The sequence below is a fragment of the Danio aesculapii genome, chromosome 20 (genome assembly GCF_903798145.1).
Source record: "Danio aesculapii chromosome 20, fDanAes4.1, whole genome shotgun sequence".
Lineage (NCBI taxonomy): Eukaryota > Metazoa > Chordata > Actinopteri > Cypriniformes > Danionidae > Danio > Danio aesculapii.
Window position 1 is genome coordinate 37,005,191 of NC_079454.1, and position 18,570 is coordinate 37,023,760.

The following is an 18,570-nucleotide window of genomic DNA, read 5'->3' on the forward strand; positions in this document are numbered from 1 at the left end:
TTACATTTTTTTTGCGCAAAGACAGGTGTTTGCATTCTAATGTCACTTTTTGGATTTATTACATTATTAATTCTGGATTAGGTTTCAGTCAAAGAGACATTAGCTACGTTTCCATTCACCTATTTTTATGTGCATTTTGGATATGCAGAAAAAAAAAAGAAACACCAAGATGCGCATAAATTTAAAAAATATGCCTAAAAACATGCGCATAACTGAGTAGGATAAACTTTTTATTTGGTAAGAAAAGATGCGCATAAACTGTGATGGATGTGCATTAAAAAAGGTCATGTGGTTTTGTTCTAAGAGATCATGTGATGATAAAAATGTGTGTGAATGGACAAACCAGCAGGCTGAGTACAATGTAAAACATCTGAAATGTCGTTTTGGTCATTCTAAAACACCTGAACCTTTTCAGTATTAGTGTTATTATATTATTATGACCTCCAGAATCAAGAGCATCTGTGCTCCGCGTCTCACGCATTTAAACGACACCACACATTGACTGCGCGTCAGGATTGCCTGACATTAAACGAAGAAAAGATTCATGCATCTTCTCCTACCACAGCAAATTCCATTGTTTACTGTTGATACTTGTTGCCAGATAATCAGGAAGTGATGATTTTGTTCGCTTTGACTCATTGGATGGAAATGCTGCTTTATTCATACATCTTTTATACGATAATCCAGTTTTGGACATAAAGTTCATTTACATTTTTGGATGAAAACATAGCTCTTGTTATGTATCAACAAGATTTTCTAATGGTCATTAAGAGGACCTAAAATTGTAGTGCATGTTGTATAAAAGCAAATAAACTGTCATAAGACCAAAGTAAAATGTTTTCTGCAACATTTTCTATATATGCCAACTATATATTTTCTATAGATATTATTTTGCTTAAGTTTGTATTTTATGTGATTCTTGACAGGCTATTTAATGAATAGTTATGCCAGAAGGTGGCAACAAATGACAAAATGAGTCAATGAACCAGTTCCTTCAAAAACATTGATTCATTCACAATCAATATGACTGAATGAGTCAGTAGCTATGTTTCCATCCAAAAATGCAAATTAACTTTATGCGCAAAGTTGGAATATCGCATATAAGACATGCAAATACAGCAGAGTTTCCATCCAATGAGTCAAGGAGAACAAAATCATCACTTCCTGATTAACTGGCGCGAAATGTCAACAGTAAAAATGGAATTTGCTGCCGTAAGAGAAGCTACATCAATCTTTTCTTTATTTATTTAATGCCTCAGAAAACAATATGCCAATACGCAATAACGCGTGGTGGTGTTTGAAGGCGTCAGATGCGGAGCACACACGCTTGATTCTGGAGGTAATTAATAATATAATAACACTAATAACGAAACGGTTATTGCGTTTTAGAATGACCAAAACAACATTTCAGATGCTTTACAATGTGCTCAGCATCTAGGTTTCACATGATCCCTTATAACAACATAACATGACTTTTTTTAATGGGCATACTGGAATTTGTTCAGTAAAAGTGTTTCCATCTTAGCTTTTTCACATTTTTACTCATCGAATAAAAAGTTTATCCTACTCAGTTATATACATTTGTTGTCTTATGCGCATTTTCAAAATTTATGCGCATGTGTGTTTCCATCAATCGATTTTTTTATGTGCATATACAAAATGCTAATTAAAAATAGGTGGATGGAAACATAGCTAATGAATCATTTACTCAGTGCTTTTATCCCCCATTAAATAACATTCATTCTAAAGGTATGTGACTTTCTGTAAATAAAATAGTATATGACAAATGTATGTCAGAATTCACCACAAAATTGATGCTGAGAGACCCACAACAATGACAACATGGTCAATGTAGCATATATTCAAGAAATACCTACCAAGTAGGTACTGAAGTTCTATGAAAATATAAAATTTTAGACACCATTCAGCCTTTAATTTAGGGACAAAGCAGTCATTGAATTATTCACTGAAGTGATGATTGTTCAAAACACTGATTCATTCAGGAACTGTTGTTCATAGATGAAAGATTTTGTTGGGACGTATTACAGTGACAGTAAAAATTTTTAGGCAAGATTATGATTATAATGTAGGTCTCTGAGTATTAACAACTTGTTTATCAAGCTATTTTGCATATAAAAGCAATGTCATACAGTGATGTTGTTGTTCAGATTAACACACCTTCCTGTACAAACACATTATATTGGGCACCATCTTTATGACATCTTTTTAATGTAGTTTACAGCAATACATTTATTGTAGGCTGATTTCACCTTGCATAGCTTCATTTGTCATTTTCAAGGATGAAGCTAGCCCATGTGGAAAGAACCTATATGAGCATATATGCACATTTATGAAACCTATATGCAGTATAAATGCACATATTTGATAATATATATGCTGGATATATGTGTATATACAATTTAAGTCTTTTTTCCCCAATTCCTGTTTAATGTAGAGATTTTTTTTCAGCACATTTCTAAACATAATAGTTTTAATAAATAATTTTTAATCACTGATTTATTTTATCTTACTAGATTTATAAATTTTTCAAGACACTTATACAGCTTAAAGTGACATTTAAAGGCTTAACTAGGTTAATTAGGTTAACTAGGCAGGTTAGGGTAATTAGGCAAGTTATTGTGTAGCAATGGTTTGTTCTGTAGACTATCGAAAAAAATATAGCTTAAAGGGGCTAATAATTTTGACCTTAAAATGGTTCTAAAAAAAAATTAAAAACTGCTTTTATTCTAGCTGAAATAAAACACACACACACACACACACACACACACACACACACACACACACACGCACACACACACACACACACACACACACATATATAGGTACATGTATGCAGGTATATTGTGCACATGTGCATATATGTACATATAATATAGAAAAATGGCCAATTATCTATATGTCACATTTATTAAAAACCTATATTTAAATATATATGTTTATATAGGTTCTATCATGTGGGAGTCTTTGTTTTACCAGCTGACATGAATATATAAACTATAAATTTTGACAGGACTTGCACCATATGTGTGAAAAATACTTTCTACTTTTTATTTTGCTATTCTAAAAAAAACACATATACACAGTTATATATTTTGTTTTCTTGCTGTCGGTGAGCAGTCAGAAAAGACCTGCATGTCTTTCATAAATGGCACATTAACTATTCCATCAGTCAGATTTGCCGTTTTAATAGTAATGCTACATCAATTTATATTTATTTTAACTTGACATTCTTCACCATCATGGGCTTTTCAAGAAAACATTTAAAGATTTTTCATTGTGTCACAAAATCGTTGGGTTCAAATTATCTTCCATTTCTATTCTTAATATCAGAGATTCTCCCTGTGTAATGATAAAACCTATTGTTGCACAAGGACTGACCCCGATGTCTGCCGTGAAAACAATTACACCCCCCTCCTGAGGGGTCACACAGCAATTACAATAATCCCACACACAATCACCACCGTCTCTGTGAACAAAGCCGCACTTACCCATGGCAAAAAAGGGGATCCCGAGCAGCGTAGAGTTAAATTTCCCATCAGAGATGAAAAAAATACCAGCTGCCGTCACGTTGGCGATGCAGATGGTGAGGACGCCCAACAGGCCCAGAAAGGGCTTTCCGCGCAAGCAGTCCCGCATAGAGCTGGAGATGGTGGCTGCCAAGAGCACCAGCACCAAGCTGACCAGCACCTCGCTCTTGGCCAATACGCCTGTCTTGTGGAAGTCCCGCCATAAGCTGAAGGACGTGAGCGACTGGATGTGTAGTTCCTGGCTGTCTGTAGCCAGTTGGTGCACCAGCTTACAGAATTCAGTCTCCCACTTCTCAGCAATGATGTCCTGCACCACTGGGCCAAGGTTGCGGAGGTAGTAGGTGATTTGGATGGCGCGGGCAAACTTGACCTGTTGGTCCCGGTTATTTGCGGGCAAGGCCACGCCGCCCAGCTGATGGCCAATAAAGGACACCCGACCATCCTAGAGGCAAAAACAAACCAGTTACTAATTAAGTCCAATCATTTAACGACACCATTATGAATGAAATTTAATTTGAATGCAATCTAACAAGTGTACTTTGCAATCAGCAAAAATCAACTGCTGTCCGAAAATATGCCAAATAATTGTCAGGTTTGGAACATCTGAGGAATACTAAAGTTGATGAACAATTGAACTCAGGCCGTAATGTTGGTTGCTGGAAGAAATTGCAACACCCTCCACATGTCAATAATAAAAACTTTATATTTTATTTATTACACCTTAAAGTGATAGTTCACCCCAAAATGAATATTACCCCATCATTTTTCTGTGGTTTTAAACCTTAAAGAGTTTCTTCTGTTAAACACAAAAGAATATATTTTAAAGAATTCTGATTGCTGAGACCCATTTACTTCAATAGTTGGAAAAAAAATGACAATGAAATTCAATGGATCCCAGCAACAAGCATTTTTCTAAATATGATGACATAATTTTCAGTTTTGTGTCAACTATCCCTTTAAAACAAGGGTCTCAAACTCAAACTGGCAGGGGGCCATATCAGTGACTGACAATGCATAGGTGGGCCGTTTTAGCATTCAAGCACAAGAAAAAAGTGGAAACCTAATGTAATTGAAGCACTCAGACATTCTTCCCCAGAATATATGCAGTCAAAGCTCCTTCTTTTTGTTTCTTGTTCTTCATATTGAAGGGGTAGTTTAAATTGATATGGAAATACTGCAATTTAATAATTATTATTATTATTATGTCCCAATCAATTGTTGCTTAACCAGAAGTTTAACAGATAGCGTAAAACAGCAGAAAGTAGATTGAGTAACAGATTGAGATTGAGCAGATTGAGTAACTTAAGTGACTTTATGTGGCAACTGTTCTTCTCAATATCATAGTTTTTTGTAAAACTACAACAAAGACGGGGAAATTATGTATATATTCACATTTACTTTAACACGATCAAATCAGCCAACAGTAAAACTTTACTAATGCATATTTTCTATACAAATCTTAATATGCATATGAGGAAAATCTATGAAAATAATCATTTACACCACCAGCATAACATAAAGAAGTGTTTGTACAATAAAATACATGTGGTATTAAACTGATTATTATAAAAAATGACCCTTGAGTAAAAATAGAGCACTTATGGACATTTATTTTAACGTTTAATTCAGCCCCAGAAATAATCTGCATGTTCATTACTCTCAACCAAAAGTGGCTATATGCAACTGCACAACAATGATAGTGATTCAAAAACATATGTTTTGGTGGGCCGAATCTTGTAATATTTTGACGTCAATTGCGGGCCGGAGGGAGGAAGAGGGAGGGCCGCAAATGGCCCGCAGGCGGCAGTTTGAAACTCCTGCTTTAAAACTATTCATCCATTCATTTTCCTTTGCCTTAGTCCCTTTATTCATTAGTGGTCGCCACAGCGAAATGAACCACTAACTTATCCAGCATAAGTTTTACACAGCGAATGCCCTTCCAGCTGCAACCCAGTACTGGAAAACATCTATACACACTCATTCACACACATACACTATAGTCAACTTAGTTTATTCAATTCACCTATAGTGCATGTTTTTGGAATATGGGGGAAACCGGAGTACCCAGAGGAAACCCACGCCAACACAGGGAGAACACGCAAACTCCACACAAAAATGCCAACTGACCCAACCGGGACTCGAACCAGCAACCTTCCTGCTGTGAAGCGACATTGCTAACCACTAAGCCACTATGTCACCTTCTAAAACAATATAAAGGCTCATAAATAAGCATACATTTTACACTACACATTTATAAAATGCACAGTTCTGAGTTTTGTTTCGGGGAATCCTGCTCCAATCCCATCTTGTGGACCCCTGACTGCATTTTAATATTAATCCCATGTTGTAATCATGTGTGACTTGCAGAATCAGCAAACCAGTTAATGAGCAGCTTTGTTGGTGTGGATTTGTTCTGGTATTTGAATGGATTTAACACACTTCAACAATGGTCTTCCGTAACATAAAAAAAGGCTTCTCAAGGAAACAGTGCGTGCTTAATGTCTTTTAGCTAAATGTCAGACAGGCAAGACAGGCAAAACAGGCAAGAAGAAAACACAAGCTGATATGAAACCACAGCATGAAGCTGGATAAATGTGTTAAAGTGCCCCTGTTGTGCTATTATAAAGGTTTCTTATTTTGCTTTTAGTTTCTTACTTGAATGAGGTGATTTTCTCAAACACTTGTTGTCATTTTCATATATTTAAATTTCAGTTGTGGGTGCTTTCTCAGCTATATTGTACACAACTAATTCAATTAATCATTAATCCGATTAAACAAAAATTCGTTGATTAACCTGAACCTCAGGGCTGTGCAATTTGGGGAAAATATCTAATTGCAATTTTTTTTTTAACAGACATTTGGATTTCGATTTGATTTGCGATTTAATTTTGTAGTCAATTTAGGTGCTGGTTGTTGTATTGCCTCGTGCTGGCAACAATTCCGTGACAGCTCTTGCAAATTATCTGGTTTTGTTTTGGTGTCTGTAACATTGAAACCAAAATTTTCCCATATTATTGATGTGCTGTTTTTCTTTGATATTAATTCATCTATTAATGCTTCTGAAGCGGCAGACGCCATCATCCCACTCATGCATGCTTTTCTGTATGTTTGTTTTTATTTTATTGTGGGCGTTTCACATATTTCGGTCACACAATTCTAATTGGGCAGAAAGAAAGTGTGCTCAATCAATTGGCTTATAAGACTTGTCACACACAGACAGCAGTCTTGCATTTGCTCCAGGTGGGGGAAATTAAATAATACATATATATTTCATATCGCAGCCTCTTGCGATTAGCTAATCACAACTTTTTAAATTGAGATCGCGATTCGATTAATTGCACAGCCCTAACCTCCATTGACTTGAGTAGGAAATTTTTAGTTATTGTAGTTAGTCATTGTGGGCATTGTGTTATAGCCTTGTAATATCTCTACATTAGGATTAAAGGGATAGTTCACACAAAAATGAAAATTTAGTTGCTTTTTTCTCTATAGTGGTTCCAAACATTAATACGTTTCTTTATTCTTAACTGTAAAGAAGCTCTTTTGACAAAAGTTGAAAACCTGTAACGACTAGGCATGGGATAACCGATTTTAAGGTATACTGCCGTTTGGAAAAGTCAAGGTTCTAAAACCGTCAAAAATTCTGTTATACCGTTCCTAAGGTTTGTAAGATTTTTTATTTACTTTTGTTTTTTAGGGCAACAAAGATGCTTTAAATTATAAAGAAATCAGTGTTTTTGAAACTAATGAAATCAGCAAAAGTCAATCATTTATTTGAATTAATTAGCCTGACATGTTTACTGCTCCAAAATATTTTAAATGTTACTCAAAATAAAAAATATATTGAGTTATATTGAGGGAAAAAAGTTTTTTTTTATCCACACATTTAAAAAGAATATATTTTAGAGCAGTAGTCACAATACCATGAAACCGTGATATTTTTATCCAAGGTTATCATATAATCAGAATCTTATACCGGCCCATGCCTAGTAACGACTGACTTCCATATAGGAAAAACAGAAACTAAAGAAGTCAATGGTTATTGGTTTCCAGCTTTCTACAAATTATCTTTTTTGTGTTCAACAAAAGAAATTGAAACAAGTTTGGAATGAGTAAATCTTCAGTTTTGGGTGAACTATCCCTTTAACAAGTCTATGTTTAGCAGGGTCAGAAATCACTAATAGCTTATGGCAAAATGTCACCAAAAAGACCAAAAACATCCAACACATTCATTTTATTTTCACCTTAGTTTGTTTATTAATCTGGGGTCGCCACAGTGGAATAAACCACCAACTTATCCAGCATATGTTTTACATAGCAGATGTCCTTCCAGCTGCAACCTATTACTGGGAAACACCCATACACTCTCATTCACACACATACACTATGAACAATTTAGCTTACCCAATTCACCTATAGCACATGTCTTTGGACTTGTGGGGGAAACCAGAACAACCAGAGGAAACCCATGTAAACACAGGGAGAACAACTCCACATAGAATGCCAACTGACCAAGCCGAGGCTCAAACCAGTGACCTTCTTACTGTGAAACGACAGCGCTACCCATTGCACCACCACGCCATCCCCATCCAAAACATACTTAATGAATTCAAGCCTCTACACGATTTAAGTAAACTGTTCAAATATTATGATTAAAGTGCCATGTCAATTTGTGAGATTACATTTAAATCTAGATGTATATTTTTAGATTATATTATATGTGTAATTGTATTTATTGTAATTTATTCATAAATTCTACCTTTTGTATTAAAATTATATGTTAGGCACGAAGGGTCTGAGAGTAACTCAATTTCGATTCTCTTTATGTCCTCTAAATGTGGTAGAACTGACAATAAAGCTGACTTAGACTTTGCCTACATGTGCTACCCTCATTTGATTTATTTATAATTGTTGCAGTGCTCAGAATAATGAATCACATAAGTTTCTGTTGAGCTTATAAGCACAGCGGACAATCAGAAGTGTTTAAATTAGTTAGTACTGAATATGCCGTAGTTTTGATGAGAATGCGCAATTACTGGCTTAAATCTGTTATCTACAATTCTCTCATCATAAACAACAAAGTGCAGAGACAAAGTAAGAGATTCATTTTACAGCTTCAGTGGTTGTAATGGGAATTTTAGTGCATAAAGGTTTTGTCTCAAGAAAAAAAAAACTCTTTGACATTGACAACATGAACCATCTAAAATGTTGCAGCCAGCCAATGAAGACCATATAGGCTGAAATTATGCATATGTGTTACAGACATTTAGAAGTGAAGCTGAAATTCCTGACTACTCGTTGTGTCAAATCAAACTTTGCAGACCTTTTACATTCACAAAGATCTAAATTACAAATTACAATAATAATGTTCAATATGAATAATATCATAGAAGCATACTTGAAGACAATCATCAGTTTTGTAGAAAAACAAAGCAGACTGGATAAAATCATGAGACAATTAAGAGATGTTCTACATGTCTCAATACTGAGCTGGACAGTACATCACCCTATGCTGAGAAAGCGATGGAGCCTTAGATGCAGCAATAAGATGTTCTGAAAAAGACTGGCACAATATGAATGGGCTCTTGCAGAGGCCACAGCGAGCGCCTCATTCACACAGATCGTTCTCCTACTCCTACTGACGTAGGCTTCTGAAAACAATAAGATATCTGGCTTGCTGTTATATTTAGTCTTTCGTCTGCAAATACCACAGCAATTTAACGAAGACAGCCGAACAGCTCTCTTACTAGATGCTATATATTTAGTTTAGGGCACTTAAAATGTATGTACTGCTAGAAATTATGTTTATGTGTTTGTGGTTCAAAATTTGGGTTAACATCTAAAAACATTGGGGGGAAATGTATTTAGGTCAATGATGAATCCAAGTCTTTATGCACAGGCATTTCTTATGTAAACAGACATTTTCCGTAGAAATAGACTTCCCAGCATGCACTGGGGTCTGAAAGATTTATGTGGTTTCACTGTTTTCCAACAGCTGTTGTTGCTTTGTAATATTTAATTCATTAATAACTTGTTGTCTTGTGTTGGCAGGATGTGTCTGTTCCTCTGCTTAAAATTATAGTTTAGTTGTTCCCTGTGTCTGTGCGTAGTTTTTAAAGTCATTCTAACCGTTTTTGTTCCTTATCTGTTCCACTGATGCAGCAACAGTTTAGGACTTGGCACTTTATGAATAAAACCATGCAAGTAAAGGCGATTAAACTCTTTTTAAGTGAACACAAGTTGTGAAATATTCTAAGAGGTAATGTAAATGTGATTCCAGTGAACTCAATGTTTGTAATACCCTGCTGAATTACATGATACTCAATCCTAAACATTTGCATAATTAATGCTGCTTGCAATCTGTTGATATCATGTTAGTGATTGGCTATACTTTACAAGATGCAGCATCTAGCACATCTTCAATTAAAAAATGTGCATAAACTGTCAAAGTCTACATTCTGCGAGCGTCTAGTGTACATTGCATCACCAGAGTGCAGTGCTGGAGAACTATGCAGCTGATACCGAGGCTGCACACACTACAATACAGCAGCACTCTGTCTGCTGCTAATTCTGAGCGTTTCGTAAGGTTTTGTGAAGCACAGTCGCAATACGACGAGCTCCTTTTTTTCATTGTTGCAATGTCGTTCCATCACACACACAAAGGCAGCCTAAAAAAAAAAACGCTGTCTCGTTAGGCGGCTCGCGAGGTTTCGAAACACAGCCGCCGTCGCTCCAGACAATATATATGTCTCTTACCTTTAACGTCGTGTTCGGATAACTGACGGGGACCTTGGAAAAAGTGCTGTTAGACAAAACAGCTAAGCGAATGTCTTCAAATATGGTGATGATATCATCCAACAGGCATCTCTTGTCCCGGTGGCTCAGGACACAGAGATGCGCGAAAGTGTAATTGAAGCCTTTATAATTGACACGCATATCCAGGACCTTCTTGTGCACCTGGAGCACCTGCTCGGCCAGCTCCAAGATATTTCCCCCGGATCTGGCCAGCAGAATGAGTCTGCCATATCTGCCGGGAGTGTGCAGGTCCGAGTACAGCTTGTGCTTGGACTGGTCGATGGGGAAGAGGCTGTTGGCGAGACTCCGCTCGATCTTCGCGAGGCTGTGCGTCGGGGCGACCAGGATCTCCAGATCCGTTTCGGGCTTAAAGCGGCTCAGCACCGTGGACCCAAAAATGATGGTCAGGACTGCGGGGACGGTGAGGAAGAACACCGGATGCCTGCTCACGAACAAACCCAGCCAGTAGAAGGAAGCTTTCAGCCCTCTGTGTATCACTTGCCGCAGCATCCTCCTCCAGATCCAGCTTGCAGCAGATGATGCCCCGGTTCTTCCTATGAAGCACATGTGACATGTGGCTCCAGTTCAGTCAATCCGTATGAGAATACTCGAGTGTACACCTGTGAAGCACTGCAGCGATTTGCAACAAGACAGTCAGATATTGATCACTATAGAGGCTTTTAGGTTCCATCCCTCCCCCTGATGTGAGAGCGTTTCTCTCGCTTCTTCTGCTGCAACAGCAGGCAGCCCCAGTCTGATGTGCATGTGTGCTTAATTCCGACTATTCGATCGGAGGCGCCTGATTTATGGGCTTGCTTGATTGTAACCATGTGCTGCTGTGCTGTGTGCGTTGAAGGAGGCACGACGGGGAAATGCTGCTCGGTGGGTGGGTGGGTCGCTTTCGGTGGGGGCTCATTTTTAAGAACACGCGCGACTCAAAGCCCTTGCTGATCGCGGACTCACCTCTTGAAATAGCCACTCGATTACTAATAAATGAGGCATTCCCGTCTTAAAACTAAGGGTGGCAGTCCACACACAAGGCCACTTGCAGTTTCGATGCAGACACACTAAAATCATTTCATTTATAGCCACAATATATACGAAGCTAATCATTTTAGAGACCTTTAGAGTTTGGTTTATGTGTCACAAACGAAACGTACAAATTAGTATGCTAATTAACGACTAGGCCCATCAAATATTTGTGTATGCTGTTATTTACACATTTAAACATTATTTCACCAGTAAAAAAAACAAAACAAAAAAAAAACATTAATAAAATAAAATCAAAATTGTGCAGTAAACTTTGAACACACTTTTTAAAGATATAACCATTCCAAGGATTTTTATTATAGGCTTTAAATTATAGTGCAATAGTACCGCCCACATTTTCAGCAGCATTTCTTCCCATAGGGATTAAAAAAAAGTTTGAAAGTTTTTGTTAAAGTGTTATAAGGCATGAACCAACCCAACCTCTACTAGAAGAATAATAACGTCACAATCTTTGATTTAAAGCCTTATATATGAAAATAAGACTATATAGCCTAACACAATCAGATTAATCAATTTAGTGTAGTAACTGCAATCAAGCAACATAAACGAGTTTGTTGGTCAATAACACTTTCTGATCTGTGTAATTTTAGCATTATAGTCCCTGACAGTAGCAGTAAACAGAAAAGTGCCTAATCTAAAAAATGCATTCCTTTAAACAAAATGTATGATATTTTCTTGCACACATCTGCAATCTCCTTCATTTAGTTTGTTTGCAGCATCAAGAACTGGAACTATTTTATAATAAGCAATACATTCATTTTGTGTTACCCGTGTTGTGTTTGTGTTATTCACTAATGAAAGAGAAAGACAGAATAAACAGTGGCACATGAAGCTTATATTATCTTTTTTTGTGATTGTATGGCCTACATTTCAAAGCCTCTATACTCTGCATAATATTGAATAATATCAGCTTGGAGGGATTCTTCAGTGAAAGGATTATGGACTGCTATAAATACTAAGAAGTTTTCTTCTGTGTTACAACCTTTGTTTTTATTTCATTGTGGAAGTATTAGTGAGCAGAAATACTACTACTGTACACTCTTTTAGAAAAAAAGTACACAGTGGTTCAAATAATGTTCCTTAAGGAACAGTTTTGTACCTTTGTAAAAGTTGTACCTTATATGGTACAGAAAAGACCTCTTATGATACTGCTCTGTAACTTTTATGATACAGTTAAAATGAAGGTACACAAATTTTCTCATAAAAAGGAACATAAGTGTTGGACAACTCCTTCTTAATTACAATACCTATGAAAATAAATATTACTGGAAAGGCAAAGTGATGTTATGAATAATTTCTATATTGAAACATGAACCATCATTTAAAGCATAGGTTTAAAGTAACTCATAAACATTAATTATTAAGTTCTATAATAGAAAACAATTGGTAATACAATATTATTTATTGTAAATGGAAATGGTGCATTTACACAAAAAATATTGTTAAATAAATGAATTAGATTTTTATATTTACTAAAAATAAACGGACACATTTTGGATAAAGCAAAATGCCTTTAACTAGTTCTTGAAGGAACACATTTGACACTGTGTTAAGGTACAAAGTGTCTTGTCACTGTAGTGGTACTTTCATGGATCACATTTGTACCTTTGTTGAAGGTACAATATTGTATCTGTAGGTTTCACTACTCATTTGAATTGAGAAAATATTCGTTTATGGCCACTTTTTAGTCATATCACACATTAAAGTAAATTTTCTAAAAAAAATCATAGTGTACACATCAATCTCTGGACTTGCTGCATCACAAATACCAAAATTTAACCACACTTAACAAGCGGAGAGTGTGACTCATATTTTTATTCTTTCATTAAGATTTGCTAATAACAAAATGCTTTGCACACTATAAAAAAACGTACTTCAGGCTAAATACGATCTAAAATAAAACATCCAATACAACCTGCAATAAAACCTGTGGCACTCCATATCTCATTTATATGATTTCATACTCTGTTAATAAATAGTAATGACAACATGATGAAAAAGTGTAACTTTTTTTTGTAAAAACCCAGAGGAGCAGAGTTTAAAACTGATTCAACCTAAAATTAAACTGAAGAATATATTCACAGTGATTTTAAATTAAAATAATTGTTCAATGCTATTTGTCATCACACTGGAATGAGTTAAACGACAAGTAACCTGGTGTGATCCCATGGTTTTAAACAGCCATAGTTTTAATAACCTGACACAAAAACTTGTAGCTATTATAAATGCATACTCATTGTTTGTGCATGCCATATTTTACCAGAAGCCCCCCATAAAAATAATTTTCTGCACTGCTGATCATGTGTGACTGCAGAGATGACCTGTAATCCTGTTCCGTTACAGCTTCTTCATTACTTATGTGTGGATGGTGTTGTGTTTACAACCAGTGAGAGCTTTTAGACATGGACATCAATACTAAATTATTGTATCATTGTGGTTGCCTGCTGTGAAACTTGAACTGTCACATCTGACTGGAAGAAAAAAAAACTGCATTGTAACAAACTAACGCCACACACACAAGCACACGCAAACAATTAATCATTAAACTGCAGAATGCGTCAAGATGACTGTCAACGGAATGTATGCTTTAAAGGGTTCACCCAAAAAGGAAAATTTCCATTTACACTCTATTCTGAGGAATGTTGGAAAAAACAGCCAGTGATTGTAGGAACAAAACATGCTATTGAAGTCAATGGCTGCTATTTTCAACATTCTTCAGTGTATCTTACTTTGTGTTCAACGAAGAAGAATCTCAAACAGGTTTTAAACAAGTGGAGGATTGCAGATTTTTTGTTTTTGGGTGAACTATCCCTTTAATCCTGCAAAACGCTGCAGTTACAGCATGTACCACTAGGTGATAACTAAAGAGCCAAATCACTGGATGCATGGGATTATGTGAATGGTGCAGACAAAACCTCCCTCTCTCCACACACTGTAAATGTGACATGGCAGAAAGCAGTATCTGCCATATAATTAGGATACAACCGAGGCAGTCACAAAACAGTATGACCTAGTTTATTCCTCAGACCAGTACCAAAATGAGTGCTCTCCTTTTCTTAGCATGACAGTCTACCCTAAATTTAGAACCATCAGCTTCTTCTTTACCACTTCAGGAATTTGTGCATACAGTAGATCCACTCACTAGTGTCAGCACAAGATATCACCATATGAGACAATGAAATGCTATATGCAGATTCTTGTAGGCATAAGTGCAGAAAATTGCATACATTTAGTGTCAAAGCTAGTTTGCCAAATCTCGTCCAAAAAACAAACAGCTTGGTCTGACAAACCAAGCCCAAAATAGGAGACATGCCTCACTAAAATAAGCCTGAATAAGCAAACTCGGGTTGTTGCTTCCATTACAGAAGTAGGACACATCAGGGTGTATTTATGTGTTGTTGTGGAATGCAGAGAGCAGAAACACAGGAGTAAATAGAAAATCAACTATGCTGATTAGAGAGTTAGTTCACCCAAAAAAAATTAGTTCGGTTATTAATTACTACTGTAAATATGGAGTTCTAATTCTCTGAGACATTGGTGTGTCTTTAAGGCACAAATTAAGATATTTTAGATGAAATTAGTGAGCTCTCTCATCCTCCATAGACCATCCTGAGATGTTCAAAGTCCAGAAAAGGAACTAAAAACAATGTCGAAACATTCAACAAGACTTCAGTGGTTAAATTTAAAGGACACCTATGATGAAAATCATATTTTGAAAGCTGTTTGGATAGAACTGTGTGTAGTTATAGCGTGCCCACATTCATATTGGGGTGACAGAAAGACAATAGGTCTCTTTTTTTAATTCAAAATCCCTTCAACTTTAAGGCCGACCGCAACGTAACCTAGGAGTGCGGTTACCCCACTCCCCAAATTGATTGATAGCCGTGTATTAACATGTCGCCATAGTTATGCCTATAATCATATCAACAAGACAGGACGTGCAAAAAAAGCAACCCGGATTAAAAGATCTGTTTAGCTCTCTGTGATCATCAATCATCATCAAATGTGAAGAATGAGTTTTACAAGTTTAAAACATGCATGTTGGTAATGAATTACAGCAATTGTACTGTCTTTATCACCACAGCCGCATGTCAGTAGAATTATAAAAAAAGATGCTTCAATCCCGGTTTGTGGATGTTAAATCAGTTTAATTTTGTACATTAACATAACAGATATCCATACAGCAGTGAATATTAAAATTTATACAACAGTTTTGTCTGGTTCTCAAATCTGATTGGCTGATAGCCGTGAGATATTTAAGTAATATCAGCACCCGTACAGCCTCTTTACCTTTTGTGTATTACTCCGCCCACATACAGCCAGCAACAAGCATAGACACTACAGTTTGACAAATATTACTGCTGTTAGACAACAAAATATACTTTTGAGGCTTTTTTTAGTCAAGAATGTAGTTGTTTGGCTTGCAACTATGCAGTTTATTTGTAAGAATAGTGCCTATTTTAAAATATTTACAATTTCTGAAAGAGCTCATCGGCAGCCATTAACCTGCCATAGTGTAGTAGACCAAAGACGGTTGACGTTTTCACACAAGATGGCGACAGAACCGCATAATAGGCCCTAACGCTTACAAGCTTATAAAAGTCTGATTTCTAACTATAGCAGATCAAATCATTATTAAACTAGTAAGCATACCAGCCAACATTCCCGTTTTTCCTGGTAGTATCCCGTATTTCAGACCAATCTCCCACAACCATCCTGTTTTTTATTTCTTCTGGAAAACTCCCGTAATTTCACCCACCCCCCTCTTTGGTACAGTCTGCAAACACCCTCGAGTTGTCAACTTTGGGACAGTACCCGATCGCAGCGGCTGCCCAAAACCCGCTGCATCCTATCCGGGTTCTCAACAGTGTTATTCACCCCGAACACCTCCTCCTCCCGGTCTCTCGGATTTTAGGACATGTTGGCATGTTAGATGATCTCTCACTTTTGTATGTTGTAGTGCTGTATTTATACAGATTTGCTCGCATATCAGGAATGTGTGTTGTGTTGATAGAAAGAAAGAAGCAAAGTCAGCTCTTTTGTCATCACTTTAGAGATTAGGCTATAGAGAGTCATTCAAACACTAGCTCTAAAGTGACGATGGTGAATTGGTAACGGCTTCTGCTGTTTTGACGTCAGCTGCAGATGTGAATGAATGGCGGAAGAAAGTAGTTCCTAATAAAAAGGGGTTTTTAGACTCTCCATGTTTGATTTTCTTATTTATAAACACGATTGTGCTGTCAAACTGTTGTATAAACGCAATATCACACTCGTAGCATATCTCATTGCTACGAGTGTGATATTGCTCATGTATCATGTCACAACAGTGCAGGCGGTTCATTCTGCTGTGGCGACCCCGGATTAATAAAGGGACTAAGCCGAAAAGAAAAAGAATGAATGAATGAATTCACTCCAACCACCCCCCATCATTCTCCCTCTCTTCTCAAAAGGGATGGTGGGTCAAATTAAAGGTTACAATGGGCCACGGTGTCTCTGGTTTAAAGAGTGTTTACTGGATATAATTAAAGGGCTTATTTACTTTCTGTTGGTTTAATCGACTGAGTTTTTGAATATAATATGTCACAGTTTACATAATTTTGCTATCTTCACTTATATAAAAACAAACTATAGTGTTCTGCACCCACTAGTAAAAGAATCATTTAAACTATATCTAGTTTCTGAATGTTTTTGCTGGACTCTGTATACACAAGTTTCTATTTGTGATGAGCTATTCTTTCTTGAGCACTGTGAGCCAAGCACTATACATGCCCAAATCCATTTTGGAAATGAGCCCAAAATACACAAGATGGAAGTATTTACAGTATAAGCAATGCAAAAAACTAGTCCAAAGTTGGTTAGTATTATAGCAGACAGAGATAATGAGTTGGAGAAAGACATGGAAGAAAAAAAGTGGGACAGGGTGTCATGCGGGTGAGTGGAATCCCATATTTTTTCAATCTCTGTGGATACAAGCCTAAAGTGAAAACTTAATGTGTATTTCCTGCCAGCCGTTGCCAGGTGGTGGGATTGTGCAAGACTGGCAGGCCAAACACATACGCGCACACACACATACATACACACACCTCTTAAAGACCAGCTGATCAGAAAACGCACTGTAAGACTGACACAAAATGCATGAAAAATGAATTTCCACTAAATTAAATTAAATTAATTTGAAGGGGACCTTTTATGCCCCTTTTTACAAGATGTAAAATAAGTCTTTGATGTCCCTAGAGGTTGTATGTAAAGTTTCAGCTCTAAATACCCCATAAATGATTTTTTATAACTCTTTAAAACCGTACCTTTGAGGCTATGATCCAAGTTTTGCAGTTTTGGTGGCTGTCACTTTAAATACAAATAAGATTGAAACCCAACCCTCTTTTCAAAAGGGGGCGGAGCTGCAAACGTATGTGCATCAGCATATCAGCAGATTCAAAACAGGACTAACATTTACATCTTTGTGTGACATTGAACATGTCAAAAGAAGTCCTAAAATGTCACATTTGTTGTTATTATTTATAATGCCTCTTAGTCACTGACATTAACTTCAAATGGTGTGAAAACACTAATGGCGGATGGCTGCTTCTCACTCAGAGCTGTTTATGCTAATGTGGAGAGATCATCACTAGAAGGTGTGGCTTTCTCTCTGATGACACGTACTGTACAAAGAATGTCAAGTGTTTTACAAAATGTTGTGTAAAGTGTTTTTATCAAGTGTGATTATAAAAAATAGAACTAATGATTTTTTTTTACCATTAAAGGCTTGATATATTAACACACTTTTGCCACACAACTGTGCTTAAACCCTTAATAAAAGTGATATTTGCATAATGGGTGCCCTTTAAAACACCAGCACTAAATTAAAAAAGTTGAAAGCCACTGAAAACAATGGTTTCCATAGTATTTTCCCCCCATATTGAAGTTAATGGTTACAGCTTTCAGCTTTCTTAAAAAAAAAATTCTTCCTTGTTCAACAGAAAAAAGAAACGTATAAAGGTTTGCATCCACTTCAGGGTGAGTAAATTATGAGTACATTTTAATTTAAGGGAACTATCACTTTTATAATAAGTTAAGCATATATCAGCATGTTTGTACATGTAAGTTAAAATTACTTGTAGGTTAAATTTATTAAACTTAATGTGTGTGACCATATATACAGTTGAAGCTGAATTATTAG

The 18,570-nt window shown here is 36.4% G+C and overlaps 1 protein-coding gene across 2 annotated transcripts in view; it reads right to left on the minus strand.

Moving 5' to 3' along the window:
• ptchd4 (patched domain containing 4) overlaps positions 1-10,951 on the minus strand; it is a 38,973-nt gene extending 28,022 nt beyond the window's left edge. Inside the window, exons 1-2 of one of the 2 annotated variants that reach the window (XM_056445381.1) lie at positions 10,479-10,951; positions 3,510-3,990 (exon numbers count right to left, since the gene is read on the minus strand). In XM_056445381.1, the coding sequence (XP_056301356.1) occupies positions 3,510-3,990; positions 10,479-10,910 (913 nt within the window). In that variant the 5' untranslated portion in view covers positions 10,911-10,951. Of the gene's footprint in view, positions 1-3,509; positions 3,991-10,304 lie in introns of both variants that reach the window. The other variant, XM_056445380.1, reaches the window with a different exon arrangement.
• Positions 10,952-18,570: the final 7,619 nt, after the last annotated feature.